Source organism: Scyliorhinus canicula, chromosome 17 (assembly GCF_902713615.1).
Source record: "Scyliorhinus canicula chromosome 17, sScyCan1.1, whole genome shotgun sequence".
NCBI lineage: Eukaryota > Metazoa > Chordata > Chondrichthyes > Carcharhiniformes > Scyliorhinidae > Scyliorhinus > Scyliorhinus canicula.
Window position 1 is genome coordinate 36,928,558 of NC_052162.1, and position 26,386 is coordinate 36,954,943.

A 26,386-nucleotide genomic window follows, 5' to 3' on the forward strand; every position below is an offset into this window, starting at 1 on the left:
GAGTTTCTCGCAACGCCGCTCCAAGCCCCCCCAGAAGGGGGGGGGGGGGAATAGGGGGCAAGGAGCGGCCTCCGACGGCGGAGTGAAATATTCCGGGTTTCACTTCGGCGTCAGCCGTTGCGGAGAATCGCACCCCTTATTTCTGATATTTACCAATACAAATATAAATCCCTTGAAAATACCTTTATTTCCCTAACGATATAACACATCCCATTAACAAAAAAGTTAAAATATATATCTATATTTTTAAAAAAATATTATGCATTTATATTAGGGGCCTCACGGTAGCATGGTGGTTAGCATCAATGCTTCACAGCTCCAGGGTCCCAGGTTCGATTCCTGGCTGGGTCACTGTCTGTGTGGAGTCTGCACGTCCTCCCCGTGTGCGCGTGGGTTTCCTCCGGGTGCTCCGGTTTCCTCCCACAGTCCAAAGATGTGCGGGTTAGGTGGATTGGCCATGCTAAATTGCTCGTAGTGTAAGGTTAATGGGGGGATTGTTGGGTTACGGGTATACGGGTTACGTGGGTTTAAGTGGGGTGATCATTGTTCGGCACAACATCGAGGGTCGAAGGGCCTGTTCAGTGCTGTACTGTTCTATGTTCTATGTTCTATATTGATGCTCAATATTTAACCAGGCCTTGCAGCAAATCCTCACACTATAGAAGCTGGAAAAATCTACTCTTCTGTATGTATGGGAGGGTCATTTTCCCACAGGACTTTCTCTTTAAAAAATACTAAGTTAATGCTAAATAATGAATGATTTTGTGATTTAGATTTATAATCACTGGGAATTGAATCAAGATGGCTAAATTCTTCTCAGTTAGGATCTTTAAGGATATTAACTCCTAATGTGAGGTAATAAAATTTTCATAGCCCAGTAACCACCTAATGCATTGGCATAATTTTTAACTACATGAAATACTTAAATAGTAACACTGTACATTTGAAGTTTTGGATCTGAATAGGTTTATAATTTCATAAATATTAAAACAATTTATGCCAATTACCCTCTCGTTCTACAGAAAATTTTGGCAATAATTTAAATCTCAAAGTTCTATAAATACTTTATGTGCATTAGGATCTATTATGAGATTAGCTAATAAAATTCTAGCTTTTTCAAAAAAAAAATGTTTGAATGACATTGTCATTTACATAGCAATGCATGAAGTAAAAGAGTTGAGAAATAAACTGCTCGGTACTTGTTACAAAAAAAAAATGCTGTAGGTGCACAACAGGTCAGTCAGCTTGAAAAATATAGGTTGACTTTCTTTCAAATTAGAATTCTGACTAAATGTATTCACCAGAAATGTTAACCTGAAATTGCTCCTGCATTGGCAGAATTTTCTGTTGTAGTTCCCAGCATTCACGGATTTTTTTTGTTGCATTTATTTTAATTCAAGCTATTGGTAATCCCTGAAGAAAACAAAGTGGCATCCACTTCAGCTTCAAATAAATGCTGGCTCATCTGTAAAATGTTTAACTCAGGAGGCTTTGCCTGCATTGTACAGTCACATCATGAGCAAAGTCAGAGCTAAGATTAAAATTCTCTTTCGTGACCCTCGGAGGTACGCTCACAAATTTAGAACTTTAACCCTAATTTTAACTCAGGATGGGAGTCGTGCTGACAATGGCAGGGGACAAGGGGGCTGTCTTAACCTCGGAGGCCTGAGGCCAATCGATAATTTAGCCTCCCAAGTTTCAACCGTGTAGACTCTGTCAATATCTGCAAAACAGCCAGCAGCCCGCATGGAGAGAACACAATGGCAGGCTGCATAAAGCCACTATTAGTCCATGTATACGAATAGTCCCTGGCACTCCGGTGAACTCGAGTAAGGAGACCTGGAGATGTATCATAAAAAGGGTAGGCGAGGCCATAACTTTCTCAACGCAACCCGCAACCACCACCCCCAGCCGCAACTCACTATGAAGGGGCCCCTAGGCCCCCACATACCCCCCTCAACACCTGAGCAGGGCAGCCCCAGCCTGATCACAGCCGTATGAAAAATACCGATTGGCAGTGCCAATCTGATACCTCAGCAGTGTCCCTGCTAGCTGGCAATGCCACATTGGCACCTTGGTGGTGAAAGGCTGGCATCCAGGTGGCAATTCCAGCAGTGCCAGGGTGCCGCCTTACCCAGCGGGCAAGCACCGGGGGGCTTCCGATCTCCTGGGGTGGTGCCATTCGTATGCTTCCCGTCTGTGTAGACCACTACTGAACGTTGCTCATCTGAGGTCTCGGAGGCAAACGGGATAGATCCCAATGCCGCGAGTCTCTCGGAAAACTACATATTAAAGTGAGACTAACTATCGTGCTCTAATATGCAGATTTGCCAAAAAGTGATTGCACCCATAATGGGCGGGATTCACAACACAATGTTTCGCGACATCGTGTTAGATCTCATGATGCGCTGATAGTGATTAAATCTTGAGAACGGGAGGGGTCTCCCAGCCTCTGTCAGCCATGTTGCACAGTGGTATGCTGCCTTTCTGGCACATTATGACCGTTCGGTCATGCCTTTAGCTTTTTGGGCTTCATCTACCTCCTGCCATTCTTCCCAATAGGTTGGCCTCGCAGGTAGTGCCAATATCCCAACACATATCAAACATCAGATTTGCTTGCTCAAAAGAACAGTGGAGGGGAACCTAAATCTTTACTATAGGTAACCTCTCACGTTGAAATTAGAACCTCTAGGAAGTCAATGGCATGCCAGTGGTAAACCCCCATTGTCCTTTCTGTATGCTTTACAAGAATACCTTAAGATAATCTGGCATTCTATCAGCAAAGCTGGTGAAAGACATTGAATTTTCCAATTACCCCTCGCCCACTGAATATCTTTTGTTCATTTCGATATACACTTTTTAAAGGTTTGTATTAACTTTCCGTTAGGGGCTGGCTGTTTCCCACAATCAATATTTTTTGTACATGTGGCTGTTATGGGGAACGGCGGTTTAGGAACCCCAAAATGTACCATGGTGTTCAACCAACCTCTCCCTTTAATGGATTGTTGCTTTTGAAGCACACGGCTTGTTCCCCAGGTGTGGTATGACAATTATGGACACGTGGGTTTTTAAATACAAAACAATGTTTATTCCATGAATTCAACTCAAACTTTTTAAATAAACATTGGATCCCTTAATACCCCTTACTTCAAAGATAATCCCGAAAATAAAACAACACTAAATAATCCCTCAAAATGTTCCTTCAATCTCCAAAAGACTTAACACCTTTAAACAGAAACACATCAGGTTAAATACATTACTATTATGAGTTTAAATTACCCAAATGATTCAGAGATAGTCTTCCACGGCAGAGATCACAGCAAATCCAGCTCCCTGCAAAACACAGACACACCCAAGTTCTTTTCTCAAAACTGGCTTTCTCCTTTCAAAACAGCTCACAGCAAACCAGCCAGGCACTTTTCAGCTGCTTTCTCAAACTGAAACCAAACACTGCAAAATGGCTGAGCTAAAAACTCAGCTCCACCCACACTCTGACATCACTTCAGTAATATGAGCTGCTTCATTTCTTAAAGGTACATTGCTTAAACATCCATTTCGTAAAGGTACTCTCACATGACATGGCCAAGGATTTAAATATATTGAATTATCACCGTATTTATTCCACATCCTTCCAATATCTTTCTTGTAAAGAAAGCAGGACGGAAGAGATAAAAGCAAACTATTACATAAAATGGGCCTGAGGAGATCCACCTCCTTCCTCAATCCTCAATATTTTATTAAAAATTCTAATACTTTCAAAAATACTTAAGATCTCAAATGCAGCTCTGACCTCTTATCTGAAATCTTATCATGATTTGCTCCACTTTTTAAATAAAAGGAGATACTACCAGTAACGTACAGAACCTGTAGTCAAGACCTGAGCACTCAATGGCTCACAACTCGCAATACAAAATATGTTTTGCCCTGTTAGAATGCCAAGAGAACATAGTCCGCCATGCATGAATTACCGTAACTCAGGATCATGAAGTAAAACTGTACAAGATCTTAGAAACATTTGAGTGACAGCAAACTTTGGGTGTACAAAAAATAATGTAAATTATATACGCAATACAGCAGAATTAATAAATAGCCAAAAACGAGTTAATTCACCTTGGCTGGATTAGGATAGGAATTCTATTGTCACAATATTCATACAATGAATTGCTCTACAAGGTTAAACTAAACGATACCCTACAACACCATGGGAAATAGCTCCATTCTTAATGTGCATGTATAATTGATTTAATGCCACTTGTGCAAAACAACATTTTATGAAACTGCTGAGTTTTTTTCCTTACCATTTTCTGCATCCGACTTCCTTTCCTGTTCAGTGTCAGTGAGAGAAAGCATCGAGTTCGCTCGGCTCGACAGACAAGAGCTATGTTCAGATTTGATTTCTCGCATCCACAATCTCAAAGCATGATCAGGAGTTGCAGCCCCTTCTGTCTCAGTATCGACATCAGAGCCGATTATCATAGGGTATCCATGCTGGGAAGGGTCACACATATCTGTCTGATATCCACCACATAACACTGGTGGAGCCTCACAGAATTCCAAGGCTGAAAGAAACAAAAGGAGAGGGAGAGAAAGACAGACAGTGTGAGAATTGGACACTGAGCTTATCAAAAGAATGCATCTGAAGACAGGTTAACAGGACAATATGACAAGCTGCTTTTCAACCTTTCTAACTGGAAGTCTTGGCAGACAACCTCTACAGCTCGACTGAATGAAATCAGCAATGACTTGACACACTAAGCACACACGGATCAACATTTTACAAGAGGTTGTGTAAAAATATTCCTTTATTAGCTGAAATATGAAATGAAGTAATTATGTACCATAATCGTAAAATCGCACAGCTGAGAAGGAGTCCACTCAATCCATTATGCTGGATACAGAAGTCTAGCTTATTACCTTACACATCAATTTTGTCTATAACCCTGAGTTCCTTAACGACATGCCCTCATCCCTTTTAAAATTAATCAAGGTATCAGCTTCCCTCGCCTTTTCAGGTTGATTATTCCAGACTCTGACATGCCAGTGAAACAAGTTCTCTTATTATGTAAACCCAAAAATCTTAACAAACCACATCCCATCCTGTTGTTAATTAAGAGTTCTCCTCAACATTTCAGGATTTTGAGGGTTCCTTCACTCCACCTGGGATGAAACCAGAGCATTCCACAGGTCTCTTTCACTCTCCACAGTTCCCCAGTTTGGCACTTAGATTTCCAGAGCTCTCTCTCTCTCTGTGGGGATGCCAATCTCTTCCACTAGCTTTGCCAGACAGATCTTTAATTCCTCTTGCATTTGGAATTTTCATTCCGAGCATGGTCCCAGCATGCAATTCCTGCGTAGTGGTTCAGTGGCTCAGAAACACCCTAGCTCCGAATTGCCTCTAGGCTTTTTGTTCTGAACGCTCGTGATACACAACTGCCTTCTCACATCCTTCCCAGATGACTACCTATTTCGGTGAGCAAAACACATGGATAAACCCCACCAAAAAAGATTTCTCCTTCCATAGCCTGCCACCATAGCACAGTGGCATACATGGAATGTTGCAAACATCCTTCAAAACAATCCTTTGATTCTCAAGATAATGGGCCACTTGACTCCCTGGTTCCATCAAAAGACCCATTGTTTACAAGTAGCTGCTGTGAGCTTCTTTGATCTGGAATAATAGAAACCTCCCCGGTGTACACTTCAACTTCAAAGCATTTCAGGAACATCGGAACATAGGAGGTAGTCCTTCAAGCCAATCGCATCATGGTATGTCTCTTTCTGGTCTCAAATCCATCTCCCCACCGGTTCCCCATATCACTCTGTCTTGAAACAAACTAGGTCCCCAGATAAATCCAAAATAGCCATTGCAATCATAGCGCCAAATACTTTTACCAACATTTCAGCAACGTGCTAAAATTTTCTCTTTGAAATGTAATTACTCAGATCTGTTTAAATTGCACTTCGCTCAGGGTTGCTTACCATTTTCTCAATTAGATATTTCCATTTCTCTAAATTTAGAATCTAATTCCTAAAAATATAAGTTAGATCCCTCAAATAAATGATAAATAGAATCCCTACAGTGTAGAAGGAGACCATTCAGCCCATCAAATCTGCACTGAGCCTCCGACAGTACACCCTACCTAGGTCCGCTTCCCCACCATTTTCCCGAAACCTACCTTCTGAGCAGGATTCTCCATTTGGGAGACCAGGGGCGGCATTCTCCGTTTCAGACACGAAGAGCGAGATTATCCGTTTCCCAACAGCAATTTCATAATCGGCCACTGGGCGGAGATTCCCTTTTTATGGTTGAATCGGAGGTGCCGCCTGTTTTCGCAAGCTCTGAAATGGAGTCATCGCGGCGCGCGCGTCACGCCGTTGGGACAGCCTAAGGACATAGCCTGAAGGCCTTTCCCCGATTCTCCTCCCCCTGATGGGCCGAGTTCACGATGGCACGGGGGACATGTGGTCCCAGCCGTGTGGGAACCCGGCGTGGAGGATGCGGACTGTGTTGGACGGGAGCCTTGCTGCTGGATGGGGGGGCTTCGGCGAGGGCCGGGGGGGACTGGTGGGGGCGGCCCAGTGGCAAGGGGATGCCCAGGGGGGCACTATCTGGCAGGTTGGGTCTGCGCACAGCCGACGCCATGTTGTACGGCGTGACCACTGCAGGTCGTCGTCATGCGCATGCGCAGACCAGGCAATTATCCAGCAGTTTATTTTATGGAGGCCGGAAGTTTTACATGGCATTGCTGCTACTCCCTCACCAGTCGGAGGATCAGTGAGGAGGCGGCGCCGTTTTATTCCCACGTAAAACGTCTCGGATCCTCTGGTCATTGGGCCAGATTCTCCGATTTCGAGGCTAAGTCCTGAAGCCGGGACTGAATCAGTGGTATTCTACGACTAATGCACCAGTCCTGGAGTAATTCAGGATCCGTTAATTGGCTAGCACCGGCGCCACATGCAATGCCAATGCAAAATGGCGTCCGATTCGCTGGGGTCGAGATTGGCACCCGAGAAGCTGAAAAGCTGCAGCAGCTCTCCACTCCCCACACATACTCATTCCAGCCAACAAGATGGCACCCCAAGGAGCAGCACCCCTTGTTGCAGATGAAGAGCTCGACACCCTGCTGCGTGACATGCAGGAGAGGCGCGGGAAGGATGTTGCCACCCGTGGCTGTACACGGGGCATGGACGCAGGTGAAAGAGGCTGTGAGTGTCATCGGCCCCACCTTCAGGACCAGCCTGCAGTGCACCATCCCCCTGTAACCCTCCCCCAAACCAACTCAGAGGGTGACCTAACCACACCTGCCGGCAGTCTGCTCGCACCCGAGCCTGCATTACATGCCAACACTCACATTGCCCACTGTGGCTGGGTGCGCTGCACACATGCCTCTGTGCTTCCCACGTCTGAATGCCTCATACTGTGTATTTTCTGTCTCCCCACCTCCACACCAGGAGAAGGCAGTGCACAACCGCAGAGAGAGAGAGAGCAAACTGAAGGGAGTTGGTGGACCTGCGGGCCCCTGCCGCCACAGAGTGGCAGGCATTGGACCTGGTTGGTGGGCCGAGAGAGCGGGCAGTTGCTGAAGCATTAGGGAACTAAGTGAGCCCCTGCTGAGTTGCGGTGTTCCTCCAGCACATGTGGCACCACCTCCACACCAATACTCCCCCACCCATCCCACCTCACCCACATGCATCATGTCTGGTCTCTTGCAAGATCACCTGGCGACGAGGCAGGCACTTCTAGTGTCCCCCGCCCCCTGCCACAAACCCAGGACACGTCAAACATCGAAGCGGGACCGGACAACTAGGCGAGCACCCAGTCCAGGGACAACGACAACTTTCCATCTCAGCTGCGCACAACACCATCCACCATCCCAGAGACATGTGCATGTGCTTATCCATTGCTTATGCTCTGCTGTCATTGAGTAGGCAAAACTCTCCTTTAAGGGAGAGTGAGAATGTCAGTGTTTATGTTATAATGTGCCTGCTTGATGTCATCACAACAACTGAATATCTGGAGGTATGTGGATGTAGTGAGAGATGAGTGTGAGGCTGTTATCATTAGAAGGAATGTACCAGTGAGGTGGAGCCTGTGAATGCTGACCCTGACTCCTGACTGCAAGGGCTGCTGATCTATGACCTTCACCATCTAGTGCCAGGTCGGCAAGGCCAGATTTTGAGAGTTGACTTCCTTGGCCACCTGCTCCCATTCCCTTTCAAACGTTTCTGTTGAGAATATCTAAATTCATAGGATTGGATTCTCCACCGCGTCTGGAATTCTGCCACCGGCGTCAGGCAGCAGAGAATCCAGCCTCAGGCAGAAAATGGGATGGGCGACATTCCGATTCTCCGGTCCCCTGCTGGTGCAGGTATCAAGGTTCGCGCCCGTGGATGCGGGAGGATCAAGTTGGTCAGTAAAACACATGGGCAGTACAGTAGCACAGTGGTTAGTACTGCTGCTTCACAGTGCCTGGGTCCTAGGTTTGATTCCTGTCTTGTGTCACTGTCTGTGCGGAGTCTGCACGTTCTCCCCGTGTCTGTGTGGGTTTCCTCCGGGTGCTCCGGTTTCCTCCTGCAAGTTGCGCTTGTTAGGTCGATTGGACATTCTGAATTCTCTCTCTGTGTACCTGAACAGGTGCCAGAGTGAAATGACTAGGGGTTTTTACAATAACTTAATTGCAGTGTTAATGTAAGCTTACTTGTGACAACAATAATAAACCAGTCCGCTAGGCCAGGAATTACATGGGTGAGAATTGGTGCAGGTCTTGACAAGCGTGACCTTTTTCAGAGAGTTGCCCCCAAAGTCCATCAACGGGCCACCCTCCCCCCCACTCCCACAATGTAATACGTGCCCACCTCACCCCCACCAGGCTCCCCCCCCCCTCCCAACCAGAGATCCCTGAATTGAAGAGACTCCTACCAGAGACCCCTAATTAAAGAGATACTCACCAGAGATCCGCTAATTAAAAAGACCCCAAAAGAGAAACCACTGTCTGGAAGCCTCCCTGGAGGTTCCCAGAAGGGAGCCTCTGTCTAGAAGCTCCCCCGGAAGAGAGACCCCTGCCTGCAAGCCCCCCCCCCCCCCCAGAAGAGAGACCCCTGCCTGCAAGCCCCCAAAAGAGTGACCCCCACCAGAGACCTCCCAGAAGGGAAAGGATAGTTTATGTGTCAGTTCACCAGATGTTAAAGTCACAGACAAGCCAGTGTTGCAACAGAGAGATCAGATGAAGATTTTGATGGGTCGGTCTGTGCACACTGAGGTGCTCAGCCGGCACTCACACAGCCTCTTGACACTGTCAAGGAGCATAAAGGAGCTTGGCTGAAAATGTGACAGAGGGCGTCATGAACAGCTTGGAGACCATCTTTTCCACCATGGAAGTGGTGCCAAATTTCATGACAGCATGAGAAGACTCAGCCATGATACATCCTGCAGTTGATGTCTCAGCTTGCACTGCCACACAGGCAGAAGTCACAGTGCTTTGGTCGAAGCTCAGATTAAGGTCATGAGGTCCATGTCTCCTGTCACACAAGTTTAAACTTCTGCCAACGTGGCTGTCGATTTTTGTGCTCAAAAGTGCATGCAGGCAACCAATCTATAACCAATAGATCATTAAGATTGACGAGGTGCTGCCACGAGGGAATATTAATGGTGCAATGGAGTACGAACCAGCCGGCTGTTGAAAGGGTGGCTGCATGCTCCCATCTGTGCCATTATGTCTCCGGCCTTATTAGTGTCTCTCAGCCAGTCAGCCGTGACTGTTGCCACCCAAACCAAGATGGTTCTACCGGAAATGCACCCTTAAGGCTCCGAACTGCCCAACAGGATCTTGCAGGGCCATCTGCAGCCTCCTCCACTGAAAGTCACAGCTATGCTGGAGCCATTGGGGTAGATCTGTGCAGGATCATGAGGCCAAAGGTACCCACCCAGAAAACAGCCAATGAGAGGACACATGCGGGTGAATAGTTAATTTTTGTGAGTAAAATTGTTGGATAATGACGTTATTGGAAAGTTGTTATTGTTATTTTTTGCAGGAGCTTAGCCAAGGTGGCAAAGGTGGACGGTAAGGTGGGGTACTGTGATGGCACAGTGGTGAACGAATTATCTTTTAAGGGAAATGGAGTCTGAGTGAGTGTCCACAGAAACCCACCCAAAGTGAAAGGATCCTGGATAATTCCTCCCTGCTTTCTCCTCTCCCTTCTCCTCCTGAAGTGACCTCTGTATACCTGGTGGTAGTGACTGTGACTGTGCTATTATGACAATGGTGTTGTGGAGGATGGAGCATAACTTTTAATTTGTATTCCAGAGAGTACTGTAGTCTTGCAGTTCAGGCAGCAGAATCGTTGCTCAAGCAGGTCAATGGTCTGTTCCACTAGGTTTCTGGTAGCAGTGTTGTTTTCATTGTCCATTCTCTGGCATGATCGGGCAGCAGAACCGGTATTATCAAATGAGTAGAGGGAGTATCTATTGTTTGTACAGGTAATGGTAGACTGCCTTATGATAAAGGCATCAAGGCAGCTTCCAGGATATGGCGGGGTTAATGCATTACGGGGGTGGGGTGGAGGTGTGGGCTAAAGTAGGGTGCTCTTTCCAAGAGCCGGTGCAGACTCGATGGGCCAAATGGCCTCCTTCTACACTGTAAATTCTATGGTTCTATGGTTCTCTGATAGAGGACATTTACTGACATTATGGATGTACATGATTACACACTGACTGCACATTGATGAAATTGACAAAACCCTTGTTGTTCCTCTACCTCTTCATGGTGATATGGGCCACTGTGGTTGATGGTTCCCTGCAGCATTGGGAATCTCACTATCCTGGCAAAGCCATGTGACCGCTCAACCTGGTTCTCTCTATTTAGCGAGAAAACCATAAATTTGCCTCTCGTAATACAAGGCCTCCATCACTTTTCACCTGCAGTTTTGGATGTTGAACTGCAATTGTTGGCTATGTGATCTGCCCCGACCTGGAATGAGGCTATGCTGTAACTGTATAAAACACCAGCTAGGCCACAGCTGGAGTATCGTGTGCAGTTCTGGAATCACCTGGCAGGATGCACACTCGGCATCAGCCTCCTTTGCTATGTGGTAAAAGCCCAGCAATAGCAGGAGGATCCCTTAAGTGGCCATTAATTGACCTTTAGTGCCACTTACGAAACTACCAAATGTCATGATGGGTTGTTGTTTTTGGTTTTGGCATCTGTTGCCAAGTCGCAGTAGCCACTGGTCATCGTAATGGTGCATGTCAGCCTATAGACGGTGCCGCCTGTCCAGCATTATGCATTTAGTAATTAACTAGGAGGTTATTGCCTATAAATTATTAAGTATTTGGTTCAAGCTGGATGAAAATAATAATTGGAGTCGAGTCGACACTATCGTTCCTTATAACAGGATTTAAGCCAGCCTAACCTAAAACCTCTACTATCTCAATTGCAAAATAGCTTGAATACAGCGAGAAAAGGTATTTCGATTCAGTTTCTGCATTTCTAAATTGCTCTCATGGCTGGGTATTAATTCTTTATCTTTATTGCCCTGATATCCAGCATCACAACCAGAACCTTCTGTTCAGTACCAACTGGATTTATTGTGTCTCCGCAGGAGTTTCCTGCTGTCTTCTAAAAGCAGTAAATGAAAGTGAATTTATTAAATGAAAGATGAAGAATTGAATGTGGAACAATAATACTGAAAATATATGTTTACAGTGCATATTAGATTCACCAAGTCCTTGGCCAGGGATGAAACATCAATTGAAATGCTGAGCAATTCTGTTGCAGTTTACTTTTATATACAAGGCTTTTGTTTCCAGTCAAAACTATATTGCTGAGGGTTCCAACTGATTCAACTCATCACAATGTTGCTTAATTCTGCTTCATCCACTATTATTTGTTGAAAATTTCAGCTTGATAAAATACTCCTTAAAACATTTACCTGGACTTCCTAAATTTGCCAGGCGCATTCAGAAATAATTGGCTGTCACGTTCATAACAGAACAAATAACATAGTATGTGTCTGAGTTTGGCTCTGTTCCTCCTCCGCTAGATTATCTGAGCAGACTATAGTTACAACATTAATATTTAGGAAAGGGAGGTGGTTTTTGATTGCATTGATTTGCAAAACACCAAAGCGTCCAACAAAGCTGGAGGAATCTTCACAACATGAAAGCAGGAAAATATTTCATTTTATAAAGGCAAAAATACTGCGGATGGTGGAAATTTGAAATAAAAACAGCGTCTGTGAAGAGTGAAAACATTAATGTTTTAGGTCAATTATTATTCAACCGCATTGGGAGAAGTGAGAGAGGCAATTGAAATGAGCAAGTGAAAAGCTGGAAGGTTGGGACAAGGACAAAAGGGAGGATCTGTGATGGGGAAGAAGGCTGGAAAGATTAAATAACAAAATGGTTCATGGCGTAAGGCCAAATGGGGAGTGGCAATGGAACAAGTAAAGAAACAAAAGATGTGTCCAGTGTAGGTGTGATTTACACAATTTTGTCATCTGAAAGGAACAGAAACAGAAAAACAAGAGAGGAAAAGCCACACCACCAAAGAAAAAGAAAACAAAATGGGGGCAGAGGTTACGCGTAAAAGTTGTTGAACTCACTAGTGAGTCGCGAAGCCTGTGAAATACTAACGTGAAAGGTGAAGTGCAGTTCCTTGAGCTTGCATTTTGCTTTGTTAGAATGGCGTAATGCAGAGTGAGAGGTTAACTCTAATGCTAGCAAACATGTACATAAGATGTTGTCACAGTGATATGAATGAGAAGTATCCTCGAGAGTTTCTTCAGCTATGTCTTGATAAATTTAATGTCTGTAAATTCATAGAATTCCTGCAGCTCAGAAAGCGGCTGCTCGGCCGATCGAGTCTGCACCGACTCCCTGAGAGAGCACCCTACCCAGGCCCACTAACCCATCCTATCCCTGTAACCCAGCAACTCCACTGAACCTTTGGACACTAAGGGGCAATTTGTCATTGCCAATTATGTAAATCACACCTGCATTAGACATATCTTTTGTTTCTTTACTTGTTCCATTACCACTCTTAAGACTGTGGGAGGAAATCAGAGCACCAGGAGGAAACCCAGGCAGACATGGGGAAAACGTGCAAACTCCACACAGTCACCCAAGGCTGGAATCAAACTATAGTCCCTGACGCTGTGAGGCAACAGCACTAACCACTGTGCTTCCGTGCCACTCTATAGCATGTTAGTAAATATGTTTTCAACAAAAGATCATTGCCTTCAGTAAGATCACTTCTGGAGGTTAAATGAATCCTGAGAAAAAGCCACAATAACAGGGAATGACAGCAATGACTGTACCTGCAGAGAAAAAATTTAAAAAGCAGTGAAACCCAGAAAGAGTGCAGCTGAGTCAGTACTGCAACAGGGAGTCATTTCATCCATCACTAACCAACCAGATGGTGCTATGGTATCGTAGTATGGTGCCAGTCCTGAAGCCTAATGGTTTAATTTGTACCTACGTTGATCTGACACACCTCAACAAGGCAGTAGAAAGAGAAATGCATCCAATGGCATTGGAAGGGAAGAACTTATAACTCAAACTCCTACAGTGCAGAAGGAGGCCATTTAGGTTATCGGGTCCACAGTGACTCGCCAAAAGAGCACCTTACCTAAGCCCAGTCCACCGACCTATCCCATTAAACCCATAACACCAGTTAACCTTCAAACCATTGGACACTAAGAGGCAATTTAGCACAGCAAATTCACCTAACCTGCACATCCTTGGACTGTGGGAGGAAACTGGAGCACCGGGAGGAAACTGGAGCACCCAGAGGAAACCCATGCATACATGGAAAGAAAGTGCAAATCCACAGACATTCATCTGTGGCTGGAATTGAACCCGAGTTCCTAGTGCTGAGGCAGCACTGCTGACCACTGTGCCACCCTGCCATCCATTGGCCAAACTTGCCCAAACTTGCAAAAGGCACTATATTCATCAACCTTAATGCCAGCAGTGAGTTTTGGCGTATTTGGCGTAATATGCCACATGGCTGACAACTTAATCCATTGGTCAACAAAACAGGAACATGACAAATGGCTCAGAGAAGTCTTACTCATATTGCAAGAGACTGGCTTGACACTCAATAACAAATGTGAGTTTTCTAGGCTACGTTAAAGTTCCTCGGGCACATTACACAAGCAATTGAGATTACAACAGGGTCACAAAAAACAAAGGCAATCAAGGAGCTCCTCCCACCTAGAAATGTAACAGAACCACAAAGATCATGGGCATGGTCAACCAATTCGACAAATTCCTGCTTCACTTAGCCCAGATAAATTAACCCCTCAGACATATTTTATGACAAGCGTGGTGCTTTACTTAGCAGAAGCAGCAGTTCAAAAAAATAAAAATGATGCCAATATCTTCAGAGATCCTCGTCCATATAATCTAGCATGTCCCACGATTGTAACAGCTGATGCATTTGCAATGGGACTGGGAACAGTGCTATTCCAGGGCTAAAGTAATGGCAAAAGAAGATCTGTTTAGTATGCATCCAGGCCATGCCCTGACACTGAACAGTGTTTCACTGAAAAGAAAAAGGAAGCCCTCGCAGTGACTTTGACTTATGAGAAATGTTCTGTTTATGTACTGGGTCTGCACTTTAAGATTGAGACTGATCATAAGCCATGAGTAACATTGTTATACACAAAGGAAAGCACTAAAATGCCACCCAGGATTCAACAATCCCTGCGTCGACTCTTGTGATGTGATGGTACCACAGAGTGTTGTTCAGGATACTGCTCCATGCCAAATATCAGGAGGAAAAACCTTCATAGTCGAAGCTGAAACCTTTACGCCTAAACTATCAAATACTGACCAGCAACTTGTCGTTGGACTGGTAATCCAGAGATTCAGCTAATACTCTGAGATCATGGGTTCAAAGCTCAACGTGTCAGCTTATGGAATTTGAATTCAATTGATAAATACGATCCTGAATAGTTCAGAGGTAGGGTTGCCCTTTCCGTTACCTGAAGCATTGACTCTGACTGCCACACAGTCATTTTCCACTTGAATGAATGCGAATGGGCTGCAATGTTGTGGCGAGCAAGATCCCAGAGGGAATTCTATCCCTTTGATTTCACACTCCTACCCCCGCCTAAAGGGAATGCAAAGTGTGAAATTCAGGTCATGGTATCTTTGAACATACAAACATGTGAAATAAGAACAGAACTGGGCCATTGAATCCCTCGAGTCTGCTCTGAGAAAACTAGTCTCAGTAATGGGGACTGTGAAACCATCATTGATTGCCATAAAAACCCATCTGGTTCACTAATGTCCTTATGTGGAACAAAATCCGCCGTCCTTACCTGATCTGACCTATATGTGACTTCAGACCCAAAGAACTATAGTTTACCGCCCTCTCAAATGGCTGAACAAGCCACTTAGTTCATGGGCAATTAAGGATGGGCAACAAATGCTCGCCTTGTCAGCGATGTCCACAGTCCATGAAAGAATAAAGAAAAAGAAAACATCAGATGTTTCATGAATTTTATATTGCCCAAAGACAAGATGAAGAGTGCATCAGATTTACAGGTATTTGTCTGGATGGGTGACCACAGCAGGTTCCAAGCAGCCTTATCCTGAGGCAATATTTTTAACAGCGTCACCACTTCAGTGTCATAGATAACCTCCTGTATACAATGCAAGCATGGTGGTGCCATGAGCTCTCCACCTGAATGTTCTCCAGAAGATCCATCAAACATATCTTGTCATAACCAAGTGTCCAGCCAGGGGGCAGCAGTCTGTATGCTGTTGGGTGAGTTTGTACTCTATTGAACAGATAGCGTCAGCTGCACCTTCCACAGGCAGGAGCAGAAAGAGTCACCTCTGCCCTTCCCATGAAGATCTTGGGAACACCTTGGTATGGATTTGTTTGACTATGAAGAGGAAAGTCATTCTTCTCGTGGTTGACCATTACTCCTGTTGGATAGAGGTGCAAAAGATACATGGTCTCACCTCTGAAGCTGTTATTGAAGCTGTTATTGCCACCCTGAAGAAAATACTCTTGGCATGTGTCCTGACATTGTCATCTCTGATAATTTACCAATGAGTACTTTCAATCTTTCACAAGATCACATGGATTTGTACTTTCCACAAACTCTCCAACATAACCATTGTCTGAAGGAGAAACTGAGCGAGGAGTACGCACTGTTAAATAGCTTTTAAAGAAGAATGATGCCTTATAGCTCGCTCTTCTTAGTTATCATCCACAATCGTTACATAATGCCTTTTCCCCCTGCGAGCATCTGATGGGCCACTAGCTAAAAACAACTTTTTTCCCACTAAAAGTCAGGGTGGAAGTCCATCATTGAGCTAGGAAGAAGGAAGAAGCCTACCGAGTGAGTCACGCTCGCGCATTTTACCAGAGGGATAGGGCTTCCAATTTTTGGAAGAGGAGAGCAGGTATGGATCAGAGACTGGGGCCCTAAAGGAATGGCAATCGAGAAGCTACAGCAACCAAGGTTATATCTGTTCAAGACACAATCAGGCCTCGCCCAAAGCAACAAATCAGCCCTAATCTCAATGGACAGAACACCAGTAACAGCATGGGAAGAATACTCTGAACCTCAAGACAGTGTCACATTTACTGAACCACAAATGAGGGAAATCAGTAGTGTCAATCCCTTCGAACTGACCTCAGAGCAACATGATTCCCACCAACTTAGCAGGCTCTCTGCACCAGTTCAGGAAGACTGGAAACCACCAATAATACTTTCACTACAAGAGGAGAAACTTTGGGAGGAGATGTCGGGAAAAGTGTGTATAAGAGTAGGGGGTTTAAAGACTCGGGGGAGATGTAGAGAGGGTTAACTCTAACGATAGCTACTTAGCATGTGTGTAAGGAGCTATGTCACAATCATGCCTCTCGCTGAAGGGAGAGGCCAAAGAAGCATCTTATAGAGTAGTTCCAGCTATCTCTTGGTCTTACTTAATCTTTGTAAATAGTTAGTAAATAAACATGGGGGGGATTCTCCGCCGGCGGAATGCTCCCTTTTGCCAGTTCCTGACGGTATGGGGCTGCCCCACAATGGAAAACCCAATTGACCGGTCGGCACACTGAAGCATCCCTGGGGCGTGGTGAGGCAGAAATGTGGTGCGGCGGGGCGGAGAATCCAGCTGTCTCCAGCATGATTTCTTCCAGAATAAAAAGCTAATGAATCCAGAGATAAAACCATGTTAACAGATGCAGTAGGCCAAAGACAGAGAGCTTAGCGTGGGAGCAAGATGAAGTTTAAAATGGCAAATTGTAAGAAGCTAGGGGCCATACTTGTGGACTGATTGGAGGCTTTCCACAGAGCAGTCACCCAATCTGTGTTTGATCTCACTGTTGCAGAGCAGACCAAATCATGAGCAGGGAATACAGTACACTAAATCAAAAGAAATACACGTAAATCACTGTTTTAGCAGCAAGGAGTGTTTAGGGCCCTGGATGGCATGGAGGGAGGGGGGTAAAAGGGCAGGTTTTGTAACTCCTGCATTTGATTGGGAAGATGCTATGGTATGGGGAGAAGTGTTGAGGGTGATTGAAGAATTTATGTCGAAGAAGGGACAATCCCGTCAACATACTTTTAGAGGAGGGGAAGATGTATTAACGATGGCATCATTTCGGATCTGATGGAAATTGCAGATAATGAGCTATTGATTATTGAAAATGGCAATGAGGAGAAGCGAAACCCATCATTGTTCTGGGATGGACGGACGGACGGGGGTTGGGGGGGGGGGGGGGCTGGAAGGGATGTGAGGGTGAAATTTACCCTACACAGCCAATGGCCCTTCAACTCTGGTGCAGGTGAATGTTCAGTTGGAGAAAAAGGAAGACTTATCCAAGCTGCTGATATGGAGGATTGCAACACGGGGCTGGTTTAGCACAGGGCTAAATAGCTGGCTTTTAAAGCAGACCAAGGCAGGCCAGCAGCACGGTTCAATTCCCGTACCAGCCACCGCGAACAGGTGCTGGAATGTGGCGACTAGGGGCTTTTCACAGTCCTACTGTGACAATAAGCGATTTTCATTTTCATTTTTTAACATCAGAACAGATGTGGTAGAGAGGGGAAAACGGGAAGAATTGAAGGTAGTCCTTACGGGAAGCGATGTGTGAGAACATTTTTCGTTTTGCTGTACCAGTCACTGGTATAAATGATAGAAAGTCTGAACCTTGGCATGAGCAAAACCTTTAGAGAAATGGTTCAGTGACAAATCCATAAAACACATTTCACTGAATTATGAAAACTCTGCAGATTCAGCATTACAAATGAAATAGTAAAATCTTTTAAGGAACCCAGAATAACAGATGTTTATAGCTTTAATCCTCCCTTCACATCACAAATAAAAAGGGCCAAGAGTTACTAACCTAATAGAGATTCGGCTTGGTTACTTTTTAAATTTTGATCTTTGTCACAAATTCAGCAACTAATTTTTAGATTAACGCAATTACAGTTTTGAATGTTTTTTGCACCACTGTCTTGTTCAACAGACAGAAGTGAGCATTGAGTAAAAGAACTGCTTCCGCTTTATAGTCCAAATAAATAAATAAATAATCTCTATTGTCACAAGTAGGCTTATATTACCACTACAGTGACGTTTCTGTGAAAATCCCCTGGTTGCCACAGTCCGGCGCCTGTTCGGGTACACGGAGGGAGAATTCAGACTGTCGAATTCACCTAACAGCACGTCTATCGGGACTTGTGGGAGGAAACTGGAGTACCCTGAGGAAACCCACGCAGACACGGGGAAAATGTGCAGACTCCGCTCAGACAATGACCCAAGCCAGGAATCGAACCTGGGATCCTGGCGCTGTGAAGCAATAGTGCTAACCACTGTGCTACCATGCCTCTACCGTACCGTGCCACTAAATGTGTGTTTATATCACTGCAGATGTAGAGTATATGGTATAAACATATGGGGCGGGTTTCTCTGACCCTCTGCGACGGAATCATGCCCGGCGCGGGGGGCGGAGAACAGCCGTTCACGCTGGAAATCCGGCCAGACGGCGAGCGATTCTCCGCAGACACGCCAGTCGTGCATGCGCTGTCGACGCGCTGCCGGTTGGGGGCCATTGAAAGAGTCCCCTGCGGCGATTCTCCACGCTCGATGGGCCGAGTGTCCGCCGAGTCCCGCCGGCGTGGTTCATATGGGGTCCCACCCGGCTGGACCTCGTCGTCCTGGCTGCGGAGGCTGTCCTGGTTGGGGGTGGGGGGGATCCGACTCCGGGGGGGGGCCTCCATGGTTGCCAAGCCCATGATCAGGGGCTACTGATCGGCGGCCGCGCTCATTCCGGAGGGCGCCTATGTTCCTCCGCGCCCGGCCCCCGTAGAGCTCCGTCATGTTACGCGGGGGCTGGCGCGGTGACGGCCGTTGCGTGCATGTACGGACCTGCGCCGGCCGTGCAGGGCTGCCTTTTGCCCCCGAAGCAACACACAGCTCTCCAGCGCCGCACCCTGAACAGCAGTGAATTGCTGGGCCAGGAGGCCCATTGAAGCCTGCGTGCACCACTCCGATGTTTACACCGGCATCAACATGGTATAAACTTAGCTAAAGTATAATACTGGAGCAGTTTTTCCAAGTGAACCATCAGATCATTTGGGTAAGCATAAATATTATATACAGAATGGAACAAAATCAATTATTTGAACTTTTTTACAAAATCAGTAGAGTAGCGAAGGTGGAAAAATTAATCCAAAGTTAGAGTTCAAGGCAATACAGATTTCTAACATATAATTCACCAGATTTCCCACCAGTCCTTCTTGAGCAACAAAAGAGTTTTTGGAATAAAGCAAATTTCTTCAGTATTGACACAGTTAACAACAATAAATTTCCAACTGCCCATTGGTGACAGAATGTCACCTTACCCCCTAACAGGAGGTTTGTGAAGCCAAAAGCTCATGGAGCTCTTTAAAAGGAACTCTGATCAGATTCTGTAAAGAGATGAAGCCAGGAGTCAGATTTATAACATAATCTCCTCTGATGTTGGATTTCAAGCGAATCCTAATGAAAATGTCAACAGATAATAGTTACATATTCATTTGTTTGATTCTTTAAAAATCTTCTTACCTTAAAAATACAAGGGATGTACCCTCCAATGTACTTAGTTGTTTTGGAACATTAAAACCTTAGATCTTTCATTCATGCAGTCCAGAATTCAAGGCACAAAGCAACACAATCAGATTTGATGAGTTACAATTTCACACAATATCTGATTCAGAATTGAATGTCAAGGATAAATTTGCACAGCCACATCTTATTAAAAGATGCAAAACCTGACATTTATATATAGCATTGAAAAATGCTGAAGATCTATGATTGGCAGGGCAGCATCTATAAAGAACACCATATTAATAATTCACCAAGATTGGAGATTCATAGATCTCCATGCTCTTTATATCTGCTGACTGGTGCATGTAACTACAAGTTCCCTGTTTTAATTCAGATCTGCAGGTCTTACATTTAATTTCTAAATGGTATCTTAACTCAATTAGGTGAGCTAATGCTTCAAGAACCAATGCAAGAAATCCGCTTACATACTTGGGGATTCCTCACGTGCAAATCTGGACATTAACTGTCCGCAGGTTACATAACACTAAACCTAGCACAGGTGTCATTTGACAGCAGTACAGTCCTGGTGTCAAGTGGCACCCCTGTACCCAGCAATTTCCAACAAGAAGTGATTGGAGAAAATCGGAAACAGGAATCTTGGTGTGGTGTTCCTTTGCCAAGGCTACTATAGCCACCGAAGTTGGCCACTGCCCGACACAAAATGGAGAATTGAAATGCATGCAGGGAAAACAGGACAATGTAAGGAAAACAGGCAGGCTGCAGAATCTCCCTGTGTATTCTATCTGCAAAGAAACCAGACAGCACTGAAACTACCAGTTGCGCATATTAATTGAGCGATTCCCGGTGATTCCCGGGCACAATGAACACAATCGAGAATAACAAAGGTCAAGCCAGACTCTTCGGCGCCAGCAGGAGTCCCAGACAATAAGTTACAAACAGCCCCAAGAACCGCCCAGCGATCGGGAAACAGCCCCAGTATTGGGGAATTCAAACCAATCGATTGGTATGAGGTCCAATTGATTGCAAGCAGGTATAGGGTCTGTCCAGATGAGCGCGAAACCCCTGTGACCTATAAAGGACCGATCCCAAGTCCAGCTCTCTCTCTTAGCCGGCCCTCCCAGCAGAACACCTTTGCAGCAGCTCTCTAAGAACTTGAACGTGAGAAGGAGAGGCCTGGCCAGTAGCTACACTGACAAATACTTGTCAACCAACGCATGCTACGAGAATAGACACTCCTGACCCCTTAGCCCGTACCAACTGGGAAGCCTGCAGTCTCAGGACAGAACAAGAGGCCATTGTTCCCTGATCCAGTGTGTTCCCTTATCGAAGATAAGTATTGGCTTATAGTGGTAGGAATAGTTTAGTCCGTTAGTATTAGTTGTATGACTATCGATTTACTGTGTAATAATAAATGTGTTTGATTGAACCTTATTAACTGGTGTATTGAGTCATTAACCTGAACTTGAACCTCGTGGTGGTATCATAAGGATACCTGGCGACTCTAGAGCTAAGGAATAAAACAGAGCCAAGTGGGTGTAAAGCGCACTCACCAGAACGAGCAACATTTTGTGGCGACTCCGCCGGGACTCGACCAGAAGTGGCCCCCCCACTCCAAGAGAACCCAGCAATTTGAATCAGAAATCCAATTGGGAAAAGGTGTGCAAGTAGTTCACATCAATCATCATAATTTGGAAGTGTGTTTTTGCATGCGTAACTAACAGGGTTATAAGGTAAAACCGAGAGATTTTGTAGCGACAAACCGTCGGGAGTTTATACTTTGGAAATTAGCGAAAGCCGTACCCGTATTTTATAACACCGCCTTAGCATCCCTTGTTCTAAATTTACGAGAGAGCATTAAAATAGGAGAGATGGCCATGTAGGCAATGGAACGCCTCATGCACCCCCAGGAATTCGTGGTCGCAGCGACCAGCAGCAGAGTAGGAACGTGTCCCGTTTGGGAACAAGAGATCAGAAAGTACCTCAAAGGGAAAGGATGGCCCCTTTGGAGCGAATTCTGTTCGAATGAGGAAACAGGCCCCAGGAGTATAGGACATACTTGGTGGGAGGACCTGAGCGCAATTCACAAAAGGAATCTAAGAAAAGCACGTAAGCCGATGGCAATTGTGTCCTGCTTGGCACAATTGTGAGGCACAGAGGAGGTCATCAGGACGCTCCGCACAGATTTAGAGGAAAGGCACCGCATGAGTAAAGTGGATGTCAGTGACATAGAAAGAGAGAATATGGAGTTAAGAAGGAGGCTTGCAGCAAAAGATGTAGAGTTGGATGATGCCAAGAGGGCACACCAGGCTTGTCTGGCGCACTTAAGCAGCTCCCAAACACAATACGAAAAGGCCACTTAGGCGTGCAGGCAGCAGAGCTCGCGGCCATAGCGTACATTGTAGAGCACCCTGATTCCTTCCCCAGCCCGGCAGACATCTATTCCGATAGCCTTTACGTCTGCAACAGTTTGACAGATTTTCTACCCTGTGGAAAACAAGAGGTTTTGTTTCCGCAGATGGGAAGCCCCTTCCATCAGCCCCATTGCTCTGCCATATCCTAGAGAAAGCAAAGGATAGGATTTTTGGAATCATCAAAGTTAGGAGTCATCATCGGTCATCCCCCCCTGGAAATATGAAAGCCGACGCACTGGCAAAAGCAGGTTCCAGGCACGGACATTATTGGACACCCCCAGCTAGTGCCCCTGTGAGTTCAGTTCAGGTCTCACAGACCAACATTGAGGATTTAGTACAGACCCAAAAACAGGACAACAATCTCAGGGAGATTTTGAAAGGAAAGTTTGCGGCCCCGTACGATAAGTTTAAACACGCCCTGACCACGCATGATGGTGTGGTTCTTAAAGGTAACCTTTATGTGGTTCCTGAGAAGGACAGGAATCAAATGATTTGCTTATTCCATGACAGTCATGGACACCAAGGTATAGACCCCACCACAGCCCACCTGAGACAGCTCTGTTGGTGGCCAAATTTAAAAGAAGATGTAACGCATTACATTGAAAATTGTCTCATTTGTGCACAGAATAACCCGGAGAGATATTCAAGGAAGGCACAGCTCAGCCACACTCGCCCCGTTAATGGCCCCTGGACTAACCTCCAGATCGATTTTATAGGTCCATTGCCCTTGTGCAGGAATGGCTATAAATACGTTTTGGTTGTAATTGATACATTCACAAAATGGGTAGAGGCATTCCCATCTCAAACTAATACAGCTAAAACAACAGCAAAGATCCTGACACACCACATCTTTACTAGATGGGGACTCCCCAGAAGTATTGAGTTGGACCAAGGATCTCATTTCACAGGACGGGTCGTGAAGAATGTCCTAACCATATTCGGCATTTCACAAAAATTCCACATTGCATACCACCCTCAGTCGAGTGGTATCGTGGAGCGCATGAATCGGACTCTAAAATCAACCCTTAGAAAGATGGTCCAGCAAAATAACACGACTTGGGATTCGGTCCTCCCATTCGCGCTCATGTTTTTAAGAAACACTGTTTCAGCTTCAACAGGTTTCACCCCACACACACTCATGACCGGACGTCCCATGAAAGGTTCTGAATTCCTTTTAGGACTTGACTTGACCAGCCCCGAAGTGACAGCCCTCACACACGAGACAGCGGTCAAACAATTAGTAGGAAACGTAAGATCGGCTCAGTTAGCAGCCGCCGTTAAATTGGGAACGAAAAACAAACAGAGCAAGGCTTGTTTTGACTGGACAGAACATGTGACTGAGTTTCAGGTCGGACAGCAGGTGATGCTGTCTGTCTACAATCCCAGCACATTTCTGTCCCCAAAGTATTCAGGTCCATATTCCATTGCAGTCAAAGTCAGCCCCTCGGTCAACAAAATTAAATACCCCAACGGAAAGACTGCATGGTTCCACATTAACCAGCTAAAGGCATATGGAACACAGTCCAACCACACACATCACGTCATGCTTGATGCAGCACACCACGCCCCGCCCACAAGAGACGCATTTCCTCCCTACCCCTCACAGACCGCACCTCCACGGACTCGACCTCGACTTTGCCCATTACCTTTAGACTCTGCCCCGACACGCCCACAAACTGCCACAGCAGAGACAGCAACAGTGACTAACGACAGCCATAGCACTCCTCGCTACTGCCCCGATACAACAAACCCCACACACAGCGACTATGAACCCGACTCGAGTGATCCCTTTGAGATCACATACATAAAGGCCCCAGACCCAGAAACCCCACCCCACAATGACGACCCCGCTTTCGCTCACTCAATTATTGACACAACTCATTGGCACCGCGACAATGCGTCCAGGCTAGTCTGGAACGACGAGATGGACCCCCGTTCACACAATGCAACCATAGCATGCCTGATCCATACAAGGGTATGGGATCCGGGAGAAAAGGATGACTTTAAGTCTGACTCCCGACATGGCAACCCCTTTGCGACCCTGTTCGCAGAAGATGATGATTGTCCAGATGATGTAAAAAGAGGAACCGCTTGAGAGATAAACGGTATCCTTTTCTGATGGAACCTGCAGTATGTTTGTTGCATGTTTGTTTGTTTGTGTTTCTTTGTTTTTTTTCATGAACAGCAGCTCTGCAGCCAAACACCAAGTTTGTCCGCAGAAACCTAGGAGAATTTGCCAGACGCCTTATCAGCTGAAATGTCTGAAGTCCAGTTGACAGGCATATCGGCCGAAGCCTCTGAGAGCTTGCTAGCTCCAGTTTCATAACTGCTCTTCTGTTTGGAGGATAGAAGAGGCAACTCCCATGATGACTACATTCTTGCCCGTTCGTTTCAGGTCGCTCAGACAGTGGAGAAATGGCATTGAGGACCCGCCCTGTCTGAGGACCACCCCTCTGGTCAGCTAAGCTCGGGTACAGCACAGCACGCCCTACCCGGGGATTCCACCCAAATCTTACCCGTCGCGGCCCATACACAACTCATTTCGAAAGTCTTGTTTCTAAAAGTTTGGTTTTGTTTGTTTTATTTTAGGTAGCCCTTTGGTTGCCAATTCCACATGCTATTTACATCCAAGAACATTGGGATGGTAAATTGCACAGCCTGCGAGAGGGCTCGCAGTGGCACAGTATTTAAGTGTATGTCTGGTCCTAAATTCGTTTTGAAAAAAAAAAATTTTTTCATAAAGGGTATTTGGCAGTACAGGACAGACAGACTGTAAGATCCGAGATGTTAAACAAGATAGTAACAGAAACTATCCTTGATCCCACAGAATCCCAGAAGATCCAGAGAAGACACCGGAAGAGAAGAGAAGAAAAAAAATGAAGAAGATGTTTTTCATTTTTGTATCATGGGTTATGGAATCCATGTGGTCACGTGCGGACGTGAACCCCCTTACCTCCACTCCACCGGCCGTTAATGTTTCATTCCTCAGACCACTCAAAGCCCAGTAACAAGCAGCAGTAACTCGACCTGGTGTACCAAATTTATGAATTGGTACTCCTTGTCATACGTCATGGAATCACTCTTGGCGATAGCAGTAATCTGCATCATAGTGCAGACTTGTCAGATGAGGAAATGGCGAAGGAGAGCCTACCACTCTCGTACCTCGCCGGTATATAGGATGAGATCCCCTATCTTCGGTTTCCACCAGTCCCCCGAACCCCTTGAAATGTAATAAAGGATTTTTTTTCATTGTTGTTGTACTGTAAATAAAGAAATGTGCTTTTGAACGATTGTGTACCTCTGAGTTCGACTGCCGAGCCAGAGAAATGAACCATGAATGCTACCATTATTGTCGTATTGATAGGAAGTTAGAAGGATTGAATGTAAGTTGAGTATAGTTTATTAAGGATAGTTAGAGGTTCCCGTTGTGATTTGGTAATGCATGTCCCCTTATGACATAGCGTCAAATAGAGATTGTAAGGTAAAATTCTTTGCATAGTTGAGGAAAGCGCAGAAGCCATGGAACTCACTGAGGTCAGGGGATGGAAATGACATCGTTGAGCGATCCTTCACGCTTCGCGTTAGGATCACAAGGAGGGGGTGTAGCCACCGAAGTTGGCCACTGCCCGACACAAAATGGAGAATTGAAATGCATGCAGGGAAAACAGGACAATGTAAGGAAAACAGGCAGGCTGCAGAATCTCCCTGTGTATTCTATCTGCAAAGAAACCAGACAGCACTGAAACTACCAGTTGCGCATATTAATTGAGCGATTCCCGGTGATTCCCGGGCACAATGGACACAATCGAGAATAACAAAGGTCAAGCCAGACTCTTCGGCGCCAGCAGGAGTCCCGGACAATAAGTTACAAACAGCCGCAAGAACCGCCCAGCGATCGGGAAAC

The 26,386-nt window shown here is 45.6% G+C and overlaps 1 protein-coding gene across 5 annotated transcripts in view; it reads right to left on the minus strand.

The window, feature by feature from the left end:
• tenm1 (teneurin transmembrane protein 1) overlaps positions 1 to 26,386 on the minus strand; it is a 1,865,819-nt gene that overhangs the window by 768,014 nt on the left and 1,071,419 nt on the right. For all 5 annotated transcript variants that reach the window (XM_038774907.1, XM_038774908.1, XM_038774910.1 and 2 more), the window contains one exon: positions 4,299 to 4,559. In XM_038774907.1, coding sequence (XP_038630835.1) covers positions 4,299 to 4,559 — 261 coding nt within the window. The remainder of the gene's footprint in view (positions 1 to 4,298; positions 4,560 to 26,386) is intronic.